A 19,608-nucleotide genomic window follows, 5' to 3' on the forward strand; every position below is an offset into this window, starting at 1 on the left:
CTGTGCTGACAGAACTATTATCATGACCGTGCTCTTGTGAATGAGACCATTGTTGATTACACTCATGAAGAAAGTTGTCAGTTCTGTCTGCAATATTTGTAAAAAAAAAAATGTTTTATATATGTCTGTGTGTTTTTGTACAGCGGGTAAAATAAGATTCGAAAGCGTCACCATTTTTCTCAGTAAATATATTTCCAAAGATGCTATTGACATGACATTTTCACCAGATGTTGGTAACAACCCAAGTAATCCATACCAAAACAAATACGTTCAGAAATTAAGTTATGTGTAATAATGCGAAATAACACAGGGAAAATGTATTGAACACATGAAGAAAGGGAGGTGCAAAAAGGCATGGAAAGCCAAGACAACAGCTGAAATCTATCAAAGCAATCCGACCCCTTGTCAGTGCGAAATTAATATCAGCTGGTTCAGTCCCAACTGATGGCCTATAAAAAGGTGTCTCATTACCAAGGTGTCACACAAGAAACATCTCATGATGGGTAAAAGCAAAGAGCTCGCTCAAGACCTTCGCAACCTTAATGTTGCAAAACATACTGATTGCATTGGTTGCAGACGCATTTCTAAACTTCTAAATGTTCCAGTTAGCACTGTTGGGGCCATAATCCGGAAGTGGAAAGAACCTCATTTCACCATAAACTAAGTTATGCACTCAACCGCCATGGCCTGTATGCACGCTCAACAGGCAAGACTCCATTGTTGAAGAAAAAGCATGTTGAAGCTTGTTTAAAGTTTGCTGCACAACATTTGGACAAGCCTGTGAAATACTGGGAGAATATAGTCTGGTCAGATGAGAGCAAAATTGTACTCTTTGGATGCCATGTTTGGAGGACAAATGGCACTGCACATCACCCTAAAAACACCAGTTTGGAGGTGGGAACATCATGGTGTGGGGCTGCTTTTCAGCATACGGTACTGGCAAACTTGACATAATTGAAGAAAGGAATGTTTTAAATATTTAGACATTTGTTGTTTGGTCTATAAAAAGGTGTCTCATTACCAAGGTGTCACACAAGAAACATCTCATGATGGGTAAAAGCAAAGAGCTCGCTCAAGACCTTCGCAACCTTAATGTTGAAAAACATACTGATTGCATTGGTTGCAGACGCATTTCTAAACTTCTAAATGTTCCAGTTAGCACTGTTGGGGCCATAATCCGGATGTGGAAAGAACCTCATTTCACCATCAACTAAATGATGTAAACACTCCTGTAATGCACACTAAATAGTGGCGGAAAGTGACAATCTAGTCACACAGGCAACATGAAGGTCCTTCTGCTCTTGGGATTGGTGGCTGTCGCTGTGGCCGAGCGGACCAGCTTTGAGGGGTAAAAAAGATTACATTTCTTTCAGTGGTCAAATGCGCTGCAGGCAACAGAGCGCTCTACGTGTTCTAATGATAAGAGTAGATCTCAGATGTAGTCAGAGTGTGATCCCTCTCTCTTTTCCCCTCTGGGCTTCAGGGAGAAAGTCTTCCGTCTGAAACCCACCACTGATGAACATGTGACCCTCATCAAGGATCTGGCCCTCAGCATGGAGGTAAAGCCCAAACGTCTGTAGGAGATGAGGGTGTTTCAGGTCAGCTAGCACACTCATGACACTTGACACATTGCAAGTATCGTACGCATATGCACACAGCAAGTACTGTACGCACAGCAAGTAGGCCTTCTTCTTTAGGAAACATTTGTCTCTTACATGCAAGGAAGATAGAGACTTCAATGCCAACACAGAGTTATGGTTATGGATTATGGCTGAATATGCCTCCTTGTGTGGCTTGAATGTAGATATGTGTGTTGTGTTTGTGTTTGTTCATGTTTGTCAGAGATTTGGTTCAGGATTGTGTGCTATAAGTGACATCTGTGATGATTCAGTATGTATGTGTCTGTGCGATTTAGAGTGTGTTTGTCTGTGAGTCGGCGTGTGTGTATCTGTGGGAGTGTGGGAGTGAAGCATGTGCACAATTGCACCCCACGCGAATTAAAAAAAATCTTAGACCTTCATAGTTCATATATAAACATGCATATTCCGGTCATTTTGAGACCAAATTTAAGTGTCTACGACCTCAGGAAAGCTGAGATACAGATGCGCTGGATGCGTGCTTAAAGGGCGTGTCAAAATCTCGATGTTCGCTCGGGTTACAGTAAACGAAAGCACCCCAGTTTTGTTCCTCATGGCCAAATTAGCCAGAAACCGTTGAGAAAACTTGTGCCGCGCTCATAATCCACTCAACCTATAGCCTGCTGCTGGTGTATCAAGCCAAAGTTTGTTTTTGTAAGAGTTTGTGTCTGGCGCCCTCTGCAGGTTGATTTCTGGAGCCCTGAGAGTGCTGAGCAGGTGACCATTGACATCGATGTGGACATCCACATTCCCGCTTCCCACACCTCCATGGTCTATACCGTCCTTAATCAGAGTGACATGGAGCACGAGTAAGGCCTCTTAACATGTCATTAGAGTTAAACTATCCTTATCTGCACACTAATAGATACATTTAATTTGTATTCCACTACACCTGATTGCAGTACAAATGGCATACATAAACTGTAAACTTCACAGAATAGTACAGTTTGTACAGAGAAGCTCATGTTTCCCTGCAGGATTTTGATTGAGGATCTCCAGGCTCAGATTGAGGCTCAGGTGGAGAGCCGTACGGTCACTCCCAGGTCTCACAGCTACACCAAGTACAACAGCTGGGACAAGGTGAGGGCCTCCTTAGTTATGCATTTGGGACAAGGTGAGGGTCTCCTTAGTTATGCATTTGTCTTTTGTGCCATTTTTATCCTTTATAGGCACTTGCTCTTCACCCCCATTGATTTGCTTCATCCTCCAATCACACTCTCCCTCTGCCAGATGACTAACCTCTCCTCCTCCTGACTAACCCCTCCTCCTGAATCTCTCCTCCTGTGCGTTTCTCCACAGATCCAGGCCTGGATCTCCTCCGTCTCCGCTGCCAACTCTGATCTGATCAGCAGACAGGTGATCGGAAAAACCTATGAGGGCCGTCCCATGAACGTGCTGCAGGTACAGAGACACAGTCCCCCCCCCGAGAGTTTCTCTTCACCCTTTCACACCAGTGCAGATGGTGCTTAGTCTTCACTCACTGCCCAATGGTGTTTTCATACAGGGTGCTAATATGTTTTTGAGTTTTTGAATTTGAGAACATGAGGGCTTTTAAAATTTGATTTTTTTTTTAACCCAGAGCACATTTTGCTTTTCTCTTTTACAGATTGGCAAGAAGACTGGCTCCCCCAAGCCCGCCATCTTCCTGGACTGTGGTATCCATGCCAGAGAGTGGATCTCTACTGCTTTCTGCCAGTGGTTCGTCAACGAGGTACAACTCAACAGTTCCAGACAATAACAACATTTCACTGATGCTTCCCAGATTATCTGCCTTTTGAAAACTGACCTCTTGTGTCCCTATTCGCAGGCTGTGACCACCTATAGAAGCGACTCTCAGATGGCCAGCCTGTTGAACCAGATGGATGTTTACGTCCTGCCTGTCTTCAACATTGACGGCTATGATTACACCTGGAAGAGCGTATGTAATCTGTGTTTGAATGTTTTTCTTAAAGTAACACTATGCAACAATATTACACTTTTTAAGGTATGGTTTAATAGGCAACTAGTTTTGGTACCATCCTCAAATTCATTTTGATAGCATATAGTCATGTGAAGGACACCTCTTTCTTTCCCACTAGCTATCCAGGATATGCACTATGTAGTTCTGTGTTTCCTGGCTGGAACACCTTGCAAAAATGGAAGAAAAGCTTTCACAGCATGACATTGCCAGCTATACTGCTAAAACACACCAGTTAGTCAGTCTCACCAGTTAGCCTAGTTAGTCTTCTATCAGTGTCAACTGGGCTGTTGGTGGTGTTTGCAAGGTTTTTGCATGCCTTTTAGGAAGTTAGCTTGCTAGTTTTGGAACAGAACTCCTTATTGCTGCTCTAATGCAAAGCCACAGACTTCTGTGATCATCCTCATAATGAAACACTGAAACTTCCCTTGACTTTTGGACATACAGAACAGGATGTGGAGGAAGACCCGCTCCAGGAAGTACGGTACTCGCTGCCGCGGTACTGACCCCAACAGGAACTTCAATGCTGGCTGGTGCAGTAAGTGTTGGATCTGTTCATTGAAAAAGGAACAGTTAGAAAGAAGCAAACATCAATTCCACATAACTACTCATTATGTAACACAAAATGAAATAAAACTAGGATCATGAAAAAACGAGGGTTATTACATTTTTACTTCCCAAGGTGTTCAACAGGAGGTGCTATTTTCATAAATATTCACACAAAACATAAACAAAATTTGTTTTGACTCAAGGCAAAACATACTATGATATTTCCATGCTTCTATACAACTCTTCAGATCCCTATTACCTTCATTAGTAAAATGAACTCATTGTCCTCTCATCTCACTACTCTGCCTCTTCTCTGTGGCCCCAGCCGTTAGAGCCTTTAACCACTCTGCCTCTTCTCTGTGGCCCCAACCGTTAGAGCCTTTAACCACTCTGCCTCTTCTCTGTGGCCCTGGGAGCATCTAACTACTCTGCCTCTTCTCTGTGTCCACAGCCGTGGGAGCCTCTAGAGACCCCTGCCGTGAAACATACTGTGGTTCCAAGCCCGAGTCTGAAATCGAGGTCAAGAATGTGGCTGACTTCATCCGCAAGAACAAGTCCATCATCAAGGCTTACATCACCGTTCACTCCTACTCCCAGCTGCTCCTCTTCCCCTACTCTTACTCCTACCAGCTGGCTAGAGATCACGCTGAGCTGGTACAACAACTATACTATACTATAACCATTCAGCACATTTTCAACTCACACTGAACAACTGACACTGAACAACTGACACTGAAGAGACACATGCTAATATCTTTGATCAGCTTGACCAAAGACTGTTGCATCTCCTTTACCTGGCACCTGGCATGAGTACTACTACTAATGTGACACACAACACTGGCTACCCCTCAAAATGCTAAACCACGCACAAATACTCCCCATTCATTTATTATTATTATTATTATTATGAATTATTATTATTAAATTATTAATATTAATAATAATAATAATAATATACATTTTAATTCTATAGCACCTTTCTGCCAGGAGCCCAAACTGCTTTTACAGAATGCATGCTAAATATACAGTATGTCCCTCAATCCCAACTGGAGCCTAAATTCTTCTAAATCTAAATATTCTCAGCTAACTTCTGCTCAGGCAGCAGCCTGTTAATCGCCCTTTCTGTAATGTGCTGTGGGAATCTGTAATATCACACGTCCACCTGTACCTGCTCATCTCTGTGCTTTTGCGTCTCATGTGCCTTGCTGTTCTTTGCTCTTCAGATGCGCGTTGCTCGAGGTGCCACCAGAGCCCTGACCAGCATGTATGGCACCCAGTACCGCGCCGGCCCTGGAGCTACCACCATCTGTGAGTTCCTTCGTTAAAAACTTAGGAAGATGAATTTCAGTTTAGTATCAGTTAAAGGCGCAGTCAACGGTTCTAATGCAATACACTTTTGGTCAAATTCAGAGAGTTGCTCATCACGGTCCTCTAGCTCTCTGTTCAGTGTGTGTGCAATCCTGGCTCTGTAAATTGGAAACAAGTATCAGACGGAACCATAAATAATACCAGCAACTTCTTATAAGGCATATTCTCAATTAGAAGTAGCTATATTACTAAACTGTCTGTGGTAAGCGAGAAGAGTGTAACTGATAAGCAAACACTGCTTTGTATACGGTTTGTTTACTGTCATACATGCTAGTTGGCCGTTGGCTGTAGTTTGTAGTAGTGCGGTGTGTTCAAGTGCAACTTTTTGGCCCAGACACAGGCGACGTGCGGCAATGCAATAGTCGCTGCTAGTTGCCTTGTTGTCGGTTTGGTGTGTGTCTGGATTTAACCAAATGGGCCATCTTCAAGGAAGTCAGTACTAGAAAGATATAACAGGTTATTATTGATTATTTTAATAATTTGTGTCACACTGCTGATTGAAAGCCACTCTGATTGATCACTCTACTTTCAGACCCTGCTTCTGGAGGCTCTGAAGACTGGGCCTATGACCTGGGTGTGAAATACTCCTACACCTTCGAGCTGCGTGACACTGGTCGCTATGGTTTCCTGCTCCCCGAGTCCCAGATCAAGCCCACCTGTGAGGAGACCATGTTGGCCGTGAAGTACATCGCTACCTACGTGCAGAAGACCCTGTAATAAACAGGTTGGATCATAAGACTTGCCAGAAATAATGAAGAAATCATTGTTTTTCTCAATTTCAAGGGTCTGCTAAAATGGGTGAGGAATTAGCCGGGCCTAAATTCGTCTCAACACTATATTTGCAGGGCACACACCGTTGAAATTAAAAATGTTATATGAACATCCCATTGGAATTCTCTTCCCCATCGTTAATGTCCTCATATTCTCTCTCAGATATTTCCATTGGATGGCTGTTAGCCGAGGCTGTTGGAGATATTTAGCAGTATTGTAAGCATATTGCAATGATATTAGTTGCTGTCAATAAGACCAAGAATGAATGTTAAATAACAAATATGACAAATAAAGCACTTTGACACTTGACATTGACCTGGATAATGAATGTTCCAGGGAAAACATCAGATTTAATAAATCTAAATAAACATAATAAATATTGCATACAACTTAAAAGTTAAAGTGAATATGCTGAGTGATTCAGAGACACTATAGCCCGCTAAACTTTTATATTATTTTCTTATACAAAAAATGCAAAAAAATGTAATTAAATTAAATCTCGTACAAAACCTACACCCATAGCTGAGGGGGAACCTCTAAGTATACTACAGAATAATAAGTATACTGCAGGCAAATAAAAACCTGTTTTTATCCACGATCCTGTTTGCAGCAGAATTAGATCCTAGTCATTAGTCAACTCGTCTAGAATAAAAGTAGAATAAAGTCTCTTGAGGTCTTCAGTCTCGTTTCATGAAGTATCTTATCACATTTCATGGCAGCAGGATAAGTGATGTACGATGATACTTTCTTATCTATACTAATCAGATAAATAACAGAAATTACTAAAAATCTATTTTACAAATTATAATCTACTAAAAGTATTTACGTCTTATACTTAGACGATGCGTTCTGAGGAATTAACATAAATACAAGGATAGATAATGTTTTCGGACAAAGAGAGTGGTATTGTTGTTAGTAGTATCAACAGAAAAGTGAATTATTTTGGAGAAATCTCCAGAAGAAACATCTGCTGGTTGTGTCCATATCTGCTGTGCTGACAGAACTGTGCTGACGGCCCCTTGTTAGTGCGAAATTAATATCAGCTGGTTCAGTCCCAACTGATGGCCTATAAAAAGGTGTCTCATTACCAAGGTGTCACACAAGAAACATCTCATGATGGGTAAAAGCAAAGAGCTCGCTCAAGACCTTCGCAACCTTAATGTTGCAAAACATACTGATTGCATTGGTTGCAGACGCATTTCTAAACTTCTAAATGTTCCAGTTAGCACTGTTGGGGCCATAATCCGGAAGTGGAAAGAACCTCATTTCACCATAAACTAAGTTATGCACTCAACCGCCATGGCCTGTATGCACGCTCAACAGGCAAGACTCCATTGTTGAAGAAAAAGCATGTTGAAGCTTGTTTAAAGTTTGCTGCACAACATTTGGACAAGCCTGTGAAATACTGGGAGAATATAGTCTGGTCAGATGAGAGCAAAATTGTACTCTTTGGATGCCATGTTTGGAGGACAAATGGCACTGCACATCACCCTAAAAACACCAGTTTGGAGGTGGTAACATCATGGTGTGGGGCTGCTTTTCAGCATACGGTACTGGCAAGCTTTATATAATTGAAGAAAGGAATGTTTTAAATATTTAGACATTTGTTGTTTGGTCTATAAAAAGGTGTCTCATTACCAAGGTGTCACACAAGAAACATCTCATGATGGGTAAAAGCAAAGAGCTCGCTCAAGACCTTCGCAACCTTAATGTTGCAAAACATACTGATTGCATTGGTTACGGACGCATTTCTAAACTTCTATATGTTCCAGTTAGCACTGTTGGGGCCAACATCATTTCACCATAAACTAAGTATTGCACTCCTGTAATGCACACTAAAGAGTGGCGGAAAGTGACAATCTAGTCACACAGACACATCAGGTGCTTCAGTTCTCCTCTGGCCTCTTCTGGATTGGACAGCCAACACTACACCCGGATTATAAAGAGTGGCGGAAAGTGACAATCTAGTCACACAGGCAACATGAAGGTCCTTCTGCTCTTGGGATTGGTGGCTGTCGCTCTGGCCGAGCGGACCAGCTTTGAGGGGTAAAAAAGATTACATTTCTTTCAGTGGTCAACGGCGCTGCAGGCAACAGAGCGCTCTACGTGTTCTAATAATAAGAGTAGATCTCAGATGTAGTCAGAGTGTGATCCCTCTCTCTTTTCCCCTCTGGGCTTCAGGGAGAAAGTCTTCCGTCTGAAACCCACCACTGATGAACATGTGACCCTCATCAAGGATCTGGCCCTCAGCATGGAGGTAAAGCCCAAACGTCTGTAGGAGCTGAGGGTGTTTCAGGTCAGCTAGCGCACTCAAGACACATGACACAGGACACATGACACACACACATGACACATAGCAAGTATCGTACTCATATGAACACAGCAAGTAGTGTACGCACAGCAAGTAGGCCTTCTAATTTAGGAAACATTTATCTCTTACATGCAAGGAAGATAGAGCCAACACAGAGATGGCAGTCATAGCCTTCTCAGGAAATGACTGGTTAGCATCTATTTCTGCAAATGTTTGTGTTTGTGTGTTTCTGTGGTTATGGATTATGGCTGAATATGCCTCCTTGTGTGGCTTGAGTGTAGATATGTGTGTTGTGTTTGTGTTTGTTCATGTTTGCCAGAGATTTGGTTCAGGATTGTGTGCTATAAGTGACATCTGTGTAATTCAGTATGTGTGTGTCTGTGCGATTTACAGTGTGTTTCTCTGTGAGTCAGTGAGTGTGTATCTGTGTGAGTGTGGGAGTGAAGCATGTGTCAAGGCAAGGTTTGTTTTTTAAGAGTTTGTGTCTGGCGCCCTCTGCAGGTTGATTTCTGGAGCCCTGAGAGTGCTGAGCAGGTGACCATTGACATCGATGTGGACATCCACATTCCCGCTTCCCACACCTCCATGGTCTATACCGTCCTTAATCAGAGTGACATGGAGCACGAGTAAGGCCTCTTAACATGTCATTAGAGTTAAACTATCCTTATCTGCACACTAATAGATTAATGTGTATACATCCTTGTAAGTCGCTTTGGATAAAAGCGTCTGCTAAATGACTAAATGTAATAAATGTAAATGTATTTGTATTCCACTACATCTGATTGCAGTACAAATGGCATACATGAACAGTAAACTTCACAGAATAGTACAGTTTGTACAGAGAAGCTCATGTTTCCCTGCAGGATTTTGATTGAGGATCTCCAGGCTCAGATTGAGGCTCAGGTGGAGAGCCGTACGGTCACTCCCAGGTCTCACAGCTACACCAAGTACAACAGCTGGGACAAGGTGAGGGCCTCCTTAGTTATGCATTTGGGACAAGGTGAGGGTCTCCTTAGTTGTGCATTTGGGACAAGGTGAGGGTCTCCTTAGTTATGCATTTGTCTTTTGTGCCATTTTTTATCCTTTATAGGCACTTCGGACCTCAACTCCTATCTTGCTCTTCACCCCCATTGATTTGCTTCATCCTCCAATCACACTCTCTCTCTGCCAGATGACTAACCTCTCCTCCTCCTGAATCTCTCCTCCTCCTGAATCTCTCCTCCTGTGCGTTTCTCCACAGATCCAGGCCTGGATCTCCTCCGTCTCCGCTGCCAACTCTGATCTGATCAGCAGACAGGTGATCGGAAAAACCTATGAGGGCCGTCCCATGAACGTGCTGCAGGTACAGAGACACAGTCCCCCCCCCGAGAGTTTCTCTTCACCCTTTCACACCGGTGCAGATGGTGCTTAGTCTTCACTCACTGCCCAATGGTGTTTTCATACAGGGTGCTAATATGTTTTTGAGTTTTTGAATTTAAGAACATGAGGGCATTCAAGATTTTATTTTTTTTAACCCAGAGCACATTTTGCTTTTCTCTTTTACAGATTGGCAAGAAGACTGGCTCCCCCAAGCCCGCCATCTTCCTGGACTGTGGTATCCATGCCAGAGAGTGGATCTCTACTGCTTTCTGCCAGTGGTTCGTCAACGAGGTACAACTCAACAGTTCCAGACAATAACAACATTTCACTGATGCTTCCCAGATTATCTGCCTTTTGAAAACTGACCTCTCGTGTCCCTATTCGCAGGCTGTGACCACCTATAGAAGCGACTCTCAGATGACCAGCCTGCTGAACCAGATGGATGTTTACGTCCTGCCTGTCTTCAACATTGACGGCTATGATTACACCTGGAAGAGCGTATGTAATCTGTGTTTGAATGTTTTTCTTAAAGTAACAGTATGTAGCAATGTGACACTTTTTGAGGTATGGTTTAATAGGCAACTAGTTTTGGTACCATCCTCAAATTCATTTTGATAGCATATAGTCATGTGAAGGACACCTCTTTCTTTCCCACTAGCTATCCAGGATATCCACTATGTAGTTCTGTGTTGCCTGGCTAGAACACCTTGCAAAAATGGAAGAAAAGCTTTCACAGCATGACATTGCCAGCTATACTGCTAAAATACACCAGTTAGTCAGTCTCACCAGTTAGCCTAGTTAGTCTTCTATCAGTGTCAACTGGGCTGTTGGTGGTGTTTGCAAGGTTTTTGCATGCCTTTTAGGTAGTTAGCTTGCTAGTTTTGGAACAGAACTCCTTATTGCTGCTTTAATGCAAAGCCACAGACCTCTGTGATCATCCTCATAAGAAAACACTGAAACTTCCCTTGACTTTTTAACATCAAACAGATGGAAATAAAGAACAGGATGTGGAGGAAGACCCGCTCCAGGAACTACGGTACTAGATGCCGCGGAGCTGACCCCAACAGGAACTTCAATGCTCGCTGGTGCAGTAAGTATTGGATCTGTTAATTGAAAAAGGAACAGTTAGAAAGAAGCGAACATCAATTCCACATAATTACTCATTATGTCACACAAAATTAAATGAAACTAGGCTCATGAAAAAAATAGGATTATTACATTTCTACCTCCCAAGGTGTTCAACAAGAGGTGCTATTTTCATAAATATTCACACAAAACAAAAACAAACAAAATTTGACTCAAGGCAAAACATACAATGATCTTTCCATGCTTCTATAGAACTCTTCAGATCCCTACTACCTTCATTTGTAAAATGAACTCATTGTCCTCTCATCTCACTACTCTGCCTCTTCACTGTGGCCCCAGCCCTTACAGCTCTAACTACTCTGCCTCTTCTCTGTGTCCACAGCCGAGGGAGCCTCTAGAAACCCTTGCCGTGACACCTACTGTGGCTCTAAGGCCGAGTCTGAAATCGAGGTCAAGAATGTGGCTGACTTCATCCGCAAGAACAAGTCCATCATCAAGGCTTACATCACCGTTCACTCCTACTCCCAGCTGCTCCTCTTCCCCTACTTCTACTACCAGCTGGCTGCTGATCACGCTGAGCTGGTACAACAACTATACTATACTATAACCATTCAGCACATTTTCAACTGACACTGAACAACTGACACTGAAGAGACACATGCTAATATCTTTGATCAGCTTGACCAAAGACTGTTGCACCTCCTTTACCTGGCACCTGGCATGAGTAGTACTACTAATGTGACACACAACACTGGCTACCCCTCAAAATGCTTAACCACGCACACATACTCCCCATTAATTCATTATTATTATTATTATTATTATTATTATTATTAATAATAATAATAATAATAATATGCATTTTAATTCTATAGCACTTTTCTGGCAGGAGCCCAAACTGCTTTTACAGAATGCATACTGAATACAGTATGTCCCTCCATCCCAACTGGAGCCTAAATTCTTCTAAATCTAAATCTCTTCGCTAACTTCTGCTCAGGCAGCTGCCTGTTAGACGCCCTTTCTGTAATGTGCTGTGGGAATCTGTAATATCACACGTCCACCTGTACCTGTTCATCTCTGTGCTTTTGCGTCTCATGTAACCTTGCTGTTCACTCCTCTTCAGATGAGCGTTGCTCGAGGTGCCATCAGAGCTCTGACCAGCATGTATGGCACCCAGTACCGCGCCGGCCCTGGGGCTACCACCATCTGTGAGTTCCTTTGTTAAAAACTTAGGAAGATGAATTTCAGTTTAGTATCAGTTAAAGGCGCATGTCCACGGTTCTAATGCAATACACTTTTGGTCAAATTCAGAGAGTTGCTCATCACGGTCCTCTAGCTCTCCGTTCAGTGTGTGTGCACAGTCCCGGCTCTGTAAATGGGAAACAAGTATCAGACGGAACCATAAATAATACCAGCAACTTCTTATCAGGCATATTCTCAATTAGAAGTAGCTATATTACTAAACTGTCTGAGAAGAGTGTAACTGATAAGCAAGCACTGCTTTGTTTACGGTTTGTTTACTCTCATACATGCTAGTTGGCCGTTGGCTGTAGTTTGTAGTAGTGTGGTGTGTTCAAGTGCAACTTTTTGGCCCAGACACAGGCGACGTGCGGCAATGCAACAGTCGCTGCTAGTTGCCTTGTTGTCGGTTTGGTGTGTGTCTGGATTTAACCAAATGGGCCATCTTCAAGGAAGTCAGTACTAGAAAGATATAACAGGTTGTTATTGATTATTTTTAATTATTTTGTGTCACACTGCTGATTGAAAGCCACTCTGATTGATCACTCTACTTTCAGACCCTGCTTCTGGAGGCTCTGTTGACTGGGCCTATGACCTGGGTGTGAAATACTCCTACGTCTTCGAGCTGCGTGACACTGGTCGCTATGGTTTCCTGCTCCCCGAGTCCCAGATCAAGCCCACCTGTGAGGAGACCATGTTGGCCGTGAAGTACATCGCTACCTACGTGCAGAAGACCCTGTAATAAACAGGTTGGATCATAGGAAGCCATGGCCATTGAAGAGTGTCTCCAGTTAATCTTAGATTAGGAACACAACCATCAGTCCTGGTTCAGCCATATGTCATATTTCCTGTATATGTAAACATCAATAGGGATACTAAGATGAAATAAAGACTTGCCAGAAATAATGAAGAAATTATTGTTTTTCTCAATTTCAAAGGTCTGCTAAAATGGGTGAGGAATTAGCGGGGCCTAAAGTAGTCTCATTACTATATCTGCAGGGCACACACCGTTGAAATTAAATATTATATGGGCCATTCTACCGAATTGGAGCAAAGTGTGGTCCCACAACAAGAAAAACTATTTACAAAACAATTAAGTATTCAGACATAGATATTTACTAAGAACATGTTATGGTCTATTTAAACCCAAGACATTAAATGAGATAGGGATAATCTAAATATATACAAAATAATCATTTATAGGGTACTTTCTATTGGGAAGTAATTGTCCACAACCCTGACATCTAAATTTCAGTTATCAAAAATAACACTTTTTACATTTTTTAGATTTTTTTCAATGATCTAATTTCAAAGATCTTTATGATTAAGTTTAAACAGAACTTGGAAGATTTAGATTTATTGTGGGTTTAATTTAAAAAAAAATAAACTATACTCAAAAAATCATGTCCATAGTTTTCATGTCACTACCGAAACACAGGAGTTTTAGTCCGTTGGCTGAGCCTGTTTTTTAGCCACATCCCTGCATTTATAACCAGGCAGTGATACTGCATCCCTGTCCCTCATGGCTGAATGGTAAGTAGCTAAATCCCATACTTTTGATATAAATGTGTTCCAAAGTCTGAAAATCAGTGTGTAACCTTAAGAATTGTCACTACCGAACACCTTTTTTTCTTCAATTAAGTAAACTTTTTGGGGTTTTATGCCAAGTATTATGTTTGTTTGTGTGTACACCTCTTCAAAGATTTGTTTGCTAGCCATGTGCTTGCTAGAATAATTTATTTATGCTCAAATTTAGCTAGAATTGTCACTACCGAAACAGTCACTACCGAAACAGTCGCTACCAAAACATATGGTAAAGTTTCGGTAGTGACATGATCGTTTCGGTAGTGACATGATCGTTTCGGTAGTGACAAAATGGAATGGTAAGTAGTTCAATCCCATCATTTTGAAATAAATGTGTTATGTGGACTAAATGGTAAAGATGTAGATAATGCTGATTTCTATCTGAAATTGTTCAGGAGAGAAAGAATCATAGGACACCAAAATGCCAAAAGGAAAAAGTGGAGCAGAGAGGCTGAGAGAATACCGACAAAGAGTGAGGGATGACCCAGTGAAACACCAAGAATATTTAAGGAAGGAAAGAGAAAGAAATAAGAAACGAAAGGAAGAAGGAAAGTTGAAATGTATCAGTGATTTATCCAACAGGGAGCAAAAGAAGGTCAGAAAATCATGGAGGAAAAGACAGCAAAAGCACAAAACATTTGTGTTTTTAATATTCCCAACCTAAAGCATGGTATGAGTTAAGATTAAGCAATAAGGTTGAGGAAATATGATACAACCCTGCAAACAAAATACTGTGGTCACTACCGAAACAGTGCTGTCACTACCGAAACACTGGATGTTTTGTAAAAAATTAAGTATATTGAGTTATCAACTAAAATGTTATGATACTGATTGGTTTAATGTATGTTCAATTTCATCAATCATCAACTCTGGAATCAATATGATCAGTATTTTGCATTTTACAAAGAAATATTGCACTTAGATTTTGATGAATCGTATAAATTGAACTTTGAAATTTGGTAAAAATTTCATTTTTATTGATTTCATTGTGAAAACCTTCAAGAAATATTTGTAAAAATACTCTTCAGAGAAGGGAAGGAAACACAATCTGAACAGGTTAATAATAATACGTTTTTACTATAGTTTATTACCATGTTTCGGTAGTGACAATTTTAGGGAGAGGAAAAACATTCCAACACATTCTGAAAATACAATATAAAAATTGACGGTTCATTTACTAGATATGTGTACTTTAGATATGGTACAATATATATACGGACAAAGTTTTGGGAATAAAACAAATTTTCTAAATATTTCCAACCTGACTTTGCACCAATTCGGTAGAATGGCCCATATATGAACATGTAACACTTGTTTACATTCAATCTGAGATCTGGGCCATCAGAAGATGTCTAGGTTCTTTTCAGGTGCGCAGTCAATCACAACAAACAGGGTTTGAGAACTTTCAGATTTTAGTGACAAATCATTATTTACATATATACAAATCTCAAGTATGTCAACATTTAGAAAATGCTAAATAAAAAATCATTAATCAAAATACTTCAATTTTATCTCAATATCAAACCCTTAAATTAACTCAAACTTTTTATTAATTCCTGTTTGTTTCTTATTTAACTCTATTAATCCATTTGCTTCTTATTTAACTCTATTTTATAATCTATTTGCTTCTTATTTGTTCTGTTTTATTTCTTTACAATAGTTAAATGTAGTTATCTTTAATTTCCTATTTTATACATTATATATATATATATATATTAAGTCTTTAATAAATAGTTAATAAATAAATAAATAATTTAATTATCTAATAAAGTTTGATCTAATCTAAATTCTCAAGCAAATCTTAACCTTAGTTCTTAACTTAATCAAATTCACATAACCCAACACAACTGTACAGGCTAGCAGTTCAAACAGTAACTCAACATTAATCGATATCCCATGTGCAGTACATACATTCAAATATTCGCTCAATTAAATATGTTCAAAGTATCAGTGTGTTCATTCAGTCTTTTCTTCAAATAAGATAATAAGTCTTAGGTATCCGTGGAACTTCAACGCTATCAAGCTATTCATGGAAGTGACGTCTTTGGTACCCATGAATCAACAGTTCTCAGTCAGTTGGACTGATGTGGTGTGGAATCCTTTTTTTTGTCATTCGGTGGGAGGCTCGCCATCTGGTTGTCGTCGTTGATATTTCACGGAGTATTCAGTCAGTCAGTATTCATTGTAGATTCTACAGTCGTTCTCAAAGTGTGGTCCGCGGACCACTGGTGGTCCGCCAGTGCCCCGTAATGGTCCGCGACGGCAAAAAGTAAATTATTGCGACATTTCTAACATACAACTCAGAACGAAGAGAACACAGTCTCCCGGGAGTCTCCCGCATATTGATTGCAACTCCCTGATGCCCGCTGTCGGTAGGAAAAACGTATGGCCAGAGAATGTGTATTAAAACCGGATGTCGTCACTTTAATCCGGTCTCTGGTTGGATAAAACTTTTCAACAGAAATGGACAAGGACCTTTGATTTATTCTGTAGGAACCATGCCGATGCCTGACTTTTAATGTTGTGTGACGTTGTTGAAGTTCAAGTTCAACATTAATAGCGATTGAATTACCCTTGTGTCGTGTAATCGCTAGCGGTAAATAAATGTTAATAACTTGAATGACTGATTAAGGATATATGTTACACATCACAAACACATGTAATCGATGGGTTTTGGGGGAAATGAGGTAATTGGTTAGCTTAAATTGCAGTATCTTAGGCGAGCTAATTGACCTGGCTAGCTATAGCGGAATTAACAGTGCTAGCTTTGTGTTTGGTCATATAGCTTCGTAAAAGTTCGGTTAACAAGTCACTTGTGTGTTTAGTTGTATGACTTCGTAAAAGTTCGGTTAACAAGTCAATTGAGCATTAAGCCACCTGACTATATTGGGTCTATTCATATCAGCATGCTAACGTTAGACTTATTAGCAGCGAGGCTAGCTAGCTACTATGTGCATTTAGGTAGGTGGGAGCAGAACCATCAAGCACTCTGTAGGCAACCAATCAGAACAACGTTGTATGTGACCAGGGGCAGCTGATACATTACACTTTTAGTGGATCCCGTAGGAAGGAAGGCAAAAACATCTTTTCGATTGACAAATGCCTTAATCGCGTTTCTCTGTTCCTCTTTCAAAATGAATGCACTGTCAATGTCTAAATGGACTCGAATCTATACATTTCAGCTCTCCAGCGGCAGCCATGTTTGTTGAAAACGAATTCAACTCGTGTGTTGGTGACGTGGTTGGTTACGTTACTGTTGATCATCTGTCCATCATCGTATAAAGCCCGCCTTAACAATTTGATTGGTACGGCCAATATCTGTCCGCAGATAATTTCTCCTCAATGGAGTAATGCCAGACCGAACTTCCCAACCAAAAAATGTGTGGGCGGGGCTAAGTTCGGTCTGGTATCCAGGCTAGCAAATGACTTAAAATCTCCCGGAATCTAGAGCGAGCGAGCAAGACCGTGCACGCGAGACAGACGTGCTCCAAACCGCGTAAGCATCTGTGTAGCGCGCGCACGACAGAGAGGGAGAGGGACCTAGAGACTGTGCGTGTGTGTGGCAGTGTGAGTGTGTGCCTCATGAAGCATCCTGATTGGCCTGTTTCGGTAAGTCAACCAATCAATTGTCAGTGTGGGCGGGCTTTTATCTCTTCTCCCGAACCGAATTAATCAGTTCAGTGTTTCTAGGAACAGGAGCACCATGGCAGAAGGAGAGTACCCCAAAAAACGAAAATATAAGACACATTTTACAACAGACTATACAAAGGTGTACCCCTGTCTTAGAAAAGTAAATCACATTGACAGTCTTGCTCGCTGTACAATCTGTAACAGTGATTTCAGCATTTCCCATGGCGGGTTAAATGACTGTAAAAGACATGTTGAGGTGAGTTCAACAAGTTTCATTTCATGTGCATATTATTCAGGCCGGCTAGTTGGCAGGGCTACATGAAAACAACAAACTCCTTAGACCTGTTTAAAGTTGCAATGGAATAAAAATAAAAGCAGTTAACAGAAATAGTATAAGCAGCATATAAATAGTAAAAGTAATCTAAATATTTAAACATAATTAACAAAGAATTGCATAGGGCTATAGCCTATAGAATGATATTATGCTTATCTTTTAGGGACCACAACTTGTTAGGGAGGGAGGGAGGGAGTTTTTTTTTTTTTCGGGTGGGGGATGGGGTAGGTTCGGGATACCTCCCTGAAATTACTTTTTGCAGGTTGGGATGTCTGCAGTAGTAGCCTAATCTATTAAAGAGTTGCCTAATCTATTAACAAGGTCATGGATTGGTGGTTTAAGAGAAAATTAAATGAGAAAGCCTCTGACAGACAAGGAGACGGTGCAACGGTGAGATGGTTCAGCCGCAGTGGGCATCTTCCCGCCGCGGATTTGCATTCAAACAGCGTTTTTTTCTCCCACTGCGGAGACAGCAAGATGATAATTATATGTGTTGTGTGACGTTGGATAATGACAACTCTTAATTATGAAAAGTTGACTACTAGGATGGCTTTATTAATGCCAGTCGGCTAGCCTACTGTTGGTAGGGAATTACGGTTCCATGGCAATGTTCCGAAAGCCCATTATTTTCCGACAGCCCGCTGTTCCGAAAATGTGAGCACAGCAACGTGAACCACTAAAGCCCACATGCACATCCCAATGAATTGATCACACAATCATAAACATATAAATGCATTTATTTCACATATAAATTCATTTATTTCACAAGTATGAACTTTAATTCAGAATATTATTATACACACATGGCATTTGCATCGCGATGATAAAAAAAAAATACTTTTATGATTTGTCAGTGCTTGACAAGATCTGCGTAATGTCCTGCGATAATCTGCGGTGATATCCTTCGCACGAGTGGTACCCCATATTCAAAACCAGAGTAGGCTAAATTAACAAATATTGCCTAGGAAAAGTGATATGCGTGATAGCCCGGTGAGCGTCTCCGCTGCGCAAACTAAATGCTGTGTGTGTTTTGTGCCACTTAAAATATTTTCTAAATTATGCCAGGGGGACTATTTTTCGGAATATTGAGATTTCGGAATATCGGGCTTTCGGAACACTGGGCCGTCCCCGGGAATTACTGCATTCGCGTGGTCGGTATGCGCATTGGTTGTGTTGTGTGATACATTAGCGTGTCTGAGTGTGTGATGGGAGTATGAGGCTGTGAGCAAACTATAGTTTGTAACATAACCAAGTCACGCATGGAGCAGGGTTCCAGATGCTTTGCCTAGCGCATCATATCTATAACTAGCCTACCGGTACGTAAAAAAGGAGTGCCCACCCTCGAAAAGCATGTGCCGCTAACAATTGTCTGGCGCCAGGTCTGGGTAGAAGGCCTGTTGTTCCGGGGATATAGCTACTATTCAGTTAGATAGTCCGCAATTTTTTTTTTATTGGCTAAGTGGTCCTTGGTCTGAAAAAGTTTGAGAAACACTGTTGTAGATGAATCCACAATGAGAAATCTTCATTTCAATCTTCAATATTTAAAAATACTTATCTCCAGCAGGTCCGCTGTAGCTCGGTCTAGCTAGCTTCAGTTAGGCTACAAGTTAGCACTCAACTAACACTCAGGAAAAAAAAAAAACATAAATCCAGTATTTTCAAACTGTACAAACTGTACTTTATCACACTCGTGTAAACACTTTAAAATACCATCGAATAATTACATTTGGTTAAACTAATTTGGTCAGTAAAGACGTTAATTTTTAAAAATGTTGTCACCGCA

General features: G+C 41.0%; 2 protein-coding genes across 3 annotated transcripts; both read left to right on the forward strand.

Moving 5' to 3' along the window:
* The first annotated feature begins 1,232 nt into the window (after positions 1-1,232).
* LOC105889252 (carboxypeptidase B-like) lies at positions 1,233-13,187 on the forward strand. The gene is made up of 12 exons (XM_031584271.2): positions 1,233-1,348; positions 1,484-1,559; positions 2,322-2,446; positions 2,615-2,717; positions 2,937-3,038; positions 3,244-3,348; positions 3,445-3,555; positions 4,042-4,132; positions 4,595-4,797; positions 5,367-5,451; positions 6,044-6,235; positions 13,027-13,187. The coding sequence occupies exons 1-11, from the start codon at positions 1,284-1,286 to the stop codon at positions 6,226-6,228; spliced, it is 1,251 nt and encodes a 416-aa protein (XP_031440131.1). The 5' UTR covers positions 1,233-1,283; the 3' UTR covers positions 6,229-6,235; positions 13,027-13,187.
* LOC105889323 (carboxypeptidase B-like) lies at positions 7,746-13,187 on the forward strand. Of its 2 annotated transcripts, none has more exons than XM_031584268.2 (11): positions 7,746-8,328; positions 8,464-8,539; positions 9,095-9,219; positions 9,457-9,559; positions 9,834-9,935; positions 10,139-10,243; positions 10,340-10,450; positions 10,940-11,042; positions 11,421-11,620; positions 12,162-12,246; positions 12,835-13,187. In XM_031584268.2, exons 1-11 carry the CDS (start codon positions 8,264-8,266, stop codon positions 13,017-13,019), a joined length of 1,260 nt encoding a protein of 419 aa, XP_031440128.1. In that variant the 5' UTR covers positions 7,746-8,263; the 3' UTR covers positions 13,020-13,187. The 2 variants fall into 2 exon arrangements, with proteins under 2 accessions (XP_031440128.1, XP_031440129.1); XM_031584269.2 differs by having other exon boundaries at positions 10,952-11,042.
* Positions 13,188-19,608: the final 6,421 nt, after the last annotated feature.

Source organism: Clupea harengus, chromosome 17, assembly GCF_900700415.2.
Source record: "Clupea harengus chromosome 17, Ch_v2.0.2, whole genome shotgun sequence".
Taxonomy (NCBI): domain Eukaryota; kingdom Metazoa; phylum Chordata; class Actinopteri; order Clupeiformes; family Clupeidae; genus Clupea; species Clupea harengus.